Source organism: Euprymna scolopes, chromosome 32 (genome assembly GCF_053919585.1).
Source record: "Euprymna scolopes isolate OS-2025 chromosome 32, ASM5391958v1, whole genome shotgun sequence".
Taxonomy (NCBI): Eukaryota; Metazoa; Mollusca; class Cephalopoda; order Sepiida; family Sepiolidae; genus Euprymna; species Euprymna scolopes.
Window position 1 is genome coordinate 12,915,161 of NC_136513.1, and position 4,969 is coordinate 12,920,129.

The window sequence follows — 4,969 nt, forward strand, 5'->3', positions numbered from 1 at the left end:
GGCTCGTGTGTTTTGCTGAGTGTGCCAGTCGGACAGATTTTAGCCGCAGTCTAGATCAGGTTTTTAACTAATTCCCTGTTGTAATAACAAGTATATTGTTTATTAAATGACAGCCTGCCAAGAGAGTTCCTGATTCATTACCCACAAAGCGTATTATCTAACATAAAGTACCCAGCCATGCCCAGCCAAATTAATTTTAGTTCCCGTAAGGTCGTATCGTCTTTCAACTAAAACAATCGAATCAATATCTCATCATCTGTTCATCACAAAGGAAAATAACATTTCAGCCAGAGTAGACATTTACATGAAGGATATAATTACTTCAAATACAAACCAAATCACTGGGCAACTAAAGTAAAGCGTCTAGATTTTCAACTTTCAAAAGTAAATAGTATTCAATCTAAAGAATCTATATTTGATTATGAATAGACATTTTCCCGCATCATACTAGCATAAAGATTAGATATTTCTCTCCCCTAAGATTTTTCCAAAATGCATTATATCTATTCGAAACGACGAAGAAAAGACGGTAGACATTGCTCTTAAATTAACAATTACAGTCTACATTAAGTAAATGTAATACACACGCACACAAAAACGTACCCCCATATATATATATATATATATATATATATATATATATATATATATATATAAAGAGAGAGAGAGAGGGAGAGAGACAGAGATAGAGAGAGAGAAATAGAGAGAGACATAGAGAGGTAGAAGTAGTAGAAAAGTCAGTATAAAGAGCTTTCTCAACCACTATACACAGGAAATAGTTTATATTATTCGCTTATCAATTTTTTCTCTTGAATGTATATATATATATATATATATATATATATATATATATATGTTATGACGTCCGTAAGGAAATCCTTCATAACACTTAGAACACAGATGGTAAAATCACAACGATGAGAGTCGAAAACAAGGGTTAACGTTTAACAACGTTTATTGATTTTTAACATAACGATTACATAAAGGTATAGATCAGATGGGAACATATGTGAATCAAAATGTCCCAGCTATGAAGAACGATGTTCGTTCCTCCATTTGTCCCCATCGCAGACCGCCGCCTCTCGCCGAGATCTCCTGATTTCTCGTTAAAAGGGGAAAAAATTATTCTCTGAAGTGTTGGAGTTATCTCCCTTAGATTGGATTCTTATTTGTCGTCCGAACATCTCCCGTTTTAATTATGTTGCTTGTACGATTTAAGTTGGGGATCCACCTGTAAGTGTTGTGTTAGATAACGGGTGCGAGCGGACTTCCGGATGTTTCGGTCCTGCATCGCAGCTTCGATGCTCTGAGAAGCTTCTGATGGCTGTTGAGGCAAGTTGAAGGTGTCCAACAAGATGTTTAGAGGAATAGAAGGGGCTTGTTGTACTTTGTCTGGAAGATGTGATTGTCGCAGTTGGTTAGCGTATCGAATCCAAATTGAATCTTGGACTTTTACCTTGTATGTTACATTTCCAATTCTTTGTATAATGTAACCTTGAGTCCATGAGTCCTTGTTGTTGCGGTAATCCTTTGCTAGGATTTGTTGACGCGGAGAGAATGTTCTCTGGACAGAGCAATGATGGCAGTTGTACTGCCGTTCCATTTTTGTGTCCCTCTTGATGGGATTATGTGGTTTTGGACGTAGAACATCAATGTGCAGTAAGATTTTCCGATTCATTAAGCATTCAGCTGGTGAGGTACTGTTTGGTGTATTTGGGTTTAGTGTTGCCCTATAGCTTGTCAAGAATGTTTCCAGAATTTCTGATGTTGACCCTTCTCCCCTGAGTTTTAAAAGGGCTCTTTTAAAGGTATTCGCAAATCGTTCGACTTGGCCGTCGATTGTAGATGGAACGGTGTTGCGCGAATGTGATTGATACCATTTTGTTCACAGAAGGTGGAGATCTTGGCTGAGCTAAAAGCGGTGCCGTTGTCAGAGACCAAAGTTTCGGGAATGCCGAACCTGCTGAAAATCTTCTGAAGTATGGAATTGTTTCCTCAGAAGTGATGCGGTTCATTTGAAATATTTCGGGCCATTTGCTGTAGGCGTTTACCACAAAGAGAAAAAATCGTCCATCGGTGGTTCCTGCGAAATCTATGTGATGGGGTGACCAAGGGGAAAGTACAGACTTCCGAGGAGATTTAGCTGCTAGCTGAAATTTACTGCAAGTTCGTGCACGATTTCTAATGTTTGTCCATATTAGTCCAATAAACGTAACCACGTGCTAACGCTTTCATTCGACTGGTGATTTGATGCCCGAAATGGAATTGCTTTAAGACCCTGTTTTGCAGTGATTAGGGAATGATGACCCGTTAAGCAAGGAGAAGTATACCATGAACTTCAGATATGGAAGATTTCCGTTGGAATAAAGGTAATAGCAGGTTGTTTGGGGATACTTTTGGCCACTTGGTACGGTGATAGCTGATGACTTCTTGAAGTAGAGTGTCAAAAGCTCTGGCTTCTTTAATCATATCAGCAGGGACTGGTAGTTCCAGTATTGTAGCTGTGAGTGTTGAGGAGATTTCTGGCTCAAGTGATATCGCTGCAACAATAGAGTCTTCCGGTAGCCTCCGGTGTGTACTAATAAGTCTTGACAGGTAATCTGCATGCCCAATTAGTAGAGAAGTACTTTATAGAGAAGTTGCAGTCCAGTAATGTGGTAGCTCATCGCTGAAGTCGATTAGCAGTATACACTAGGATACTCTTCTTGGAACCAAAAATGCTCACCAAATGTTTATGATCTGTGACCAAAGTAAAGTGGCGCCCATAAATCATTTTCTCGAATTGCTTCAAAGCAAAAATTATTGTCAAAGCTTCTTTTTCGATTTGGCCGTAATTCCTTTCTGCAGGTGTCAGTGAACTAGATGCATAGGCGATAGCTTTCTGACTGCCATCAGGAAAAATGTGAGAGATCACGGCTCCGACGCCATAGTCAGAAGCATCAGAAACCACAATAATGTCCAAGGATGGATTAAAATGAGTCAGGAGAAGCTCTGAAAAGAGTGAAACTTTTCTTTTACCAGTTCCATGCAACCTCTTTCTTCAGAAGGTTATTTCGGGGAGTTCGAATGTGGTGTAACTCCGGCAAAAATGAGCTGTAATGGCTCACCAACCCAAGAAAGGAACGTAGGGCTTTGGTGTCTGTTGGAGCTGGCAAGTTTTTTATAGCTGAACTATTCTCTGGATCGAGTCGTCGACCTGTTTTGTCAAAGCTGAAACCCAGATACTTTATTGATGTCCGGTAAAATTGGCATTTTTCCGCTCGTATATGGAAACCGTATTGTTGGATCCTGTCAAGTACTGCAATCAGCCGTTGAAGAAATTCCTCCTGGGATGTGCCAGAGATGATAATGCCAGCAATAAATGCTGTGGCTCCCGTTATGCATGTCAGCATCGCATCCATAGTTTGCTGGAATATAGATGGAACAGGTTTGCCCCCGAAAAGAAGACGGTTGTACCGGAATAATCCTTTGTGAGTGTTGATTGTGAGGAGCTCCTTGGAGTCCTCATCAACTTGAATTTGTAAAAACGCATCCGAGAGGTAATTTTCGCGAAACACGTCCCACCATTGAGCTTGGCAAAAAGATCTTCAGATATTGGTGTGAGTCCTGTGCATTGTTAAGACCTGTGGAATAATCTGCACATATGCGAACTTTGCCGTTAGCTTTTCGGACCACAACAATAGGAGCTGCCCATATGGAAAAGTTTGTCGGTTCTAGTACTCCCTGTTTTTGGAGACAATCAAGTTTGTTTTCAACTATGTAAAGAGCAGCGTAGGAAACTTGGCGTTTAGGCCTAAATACTTGCTTGCTGTCCGTCTTCAAGTTGAGAGTGGCTTTAGTTTTCGTACAACATCCCAACTCCTCCTGAAAAACATCACTACATTTAGACTTACGCGTCTAAATAAAATGTTTTTCCGTGTCCTGTGTTGACGTTAGGGAAAATGAGTTGAAAACAGATTCCAATGGAACAGTGAAGCGATCGTGTTCCTCAATCCAGTCCAAACCGATCAGGTTTAGATCAGTGTCTGTCACCTAGCAAGTTTCAGTAAAAACTTAGTTTCGGAAGGAGACAGAGCACTTCAGGTCCCCAATCAGTTTAGTATCATTCCCAGATGCACTTTTGGCAATATGGTTTGTTAATATTAAGTTTTGTTTGCCAATTTTTGTCCATGTTTTGTGTGAGATTAGAGTGATATCCGATGCTGTGTCGAATTGGAACCGAACTAAACTATCGTTTAATCCAACATTGACATATCTCCTGCGAGATTTAAAGTCAATTTTAAAGGAGGCAGAGACTGTGTTTGATCTCCTTTGTTGGTTTTTCTTTTTGTACTTTTGCTTAGCAGGGGACTTTTCCTTAGGAGAATTAGGACGGTGACAAAGGTTTTCACTGTGGCCACGTTTGTGACACACTTGGCACTCGTGTTTTTTGAAGGGACAAAATCGTGCATAGTGCTATTCACCACAAGACCAGCATGTGGATGGTGGTTTCTTTTTCGAACCTGAAATGATGCGAGACGTTTGCGAATGTAGTGTAGATTGTTGGACTAACATTGTGTCCTCCTTTAAGCTCAACAACCTGTTGCATTCGGTCGTCAGGTCCTGAACGGTTACGTTTTTTTCAGTTTCAAGTTTTACTAGCAGTCGGGAATGTAGCTCTGAATCTTTTGGCGACTGAAGACCTGCTATAAAAATTAGGCATTTAAATCGATCCTCAATCAGTGTATGGAGGTGAAATCTCTCGCACTCGTAATTCATACGTCCGGCATAAGTGACAAAATCGTAAGACTGGTTTTTTGAAAGTTTGAAACAGTTATAACGAATATTGAACAGGGACTGTTGTTCCCCCAAAATGTCCGTCAAGGTGCTGACAGTTTCAGTAAAAGTAAAATCAGAAGGTTGTTTTGGTAAAATAAAGTTTACAACCCGTTCGTTTTCTTTTGTACCCGACTTTCGTATCAGTAAACGT

General features: G+C 40.1%; 1 protein-coding gene across 1 annotated transcript; it reads right to left on the minus strand.

The window, feature by feature from the left end:
- Positions 1-1,192: 1,192 nt before the first annotated feature.
- On the minus strand, positions 1,193-1,678 carry LOC145256090 (uncharacterized). Its single transcript, XM_080114673.1, has one exon. The coding sequence runs from the start codon at positions 1,676-1,678 to the stop codon at positions 1,193-1,195; it is 486 nt and encodes a 161-aa protein (XP_079970799.1).
- Between the last annotated feature and the right edge of the window lie 3,291 nt (positions 1,679-4,969).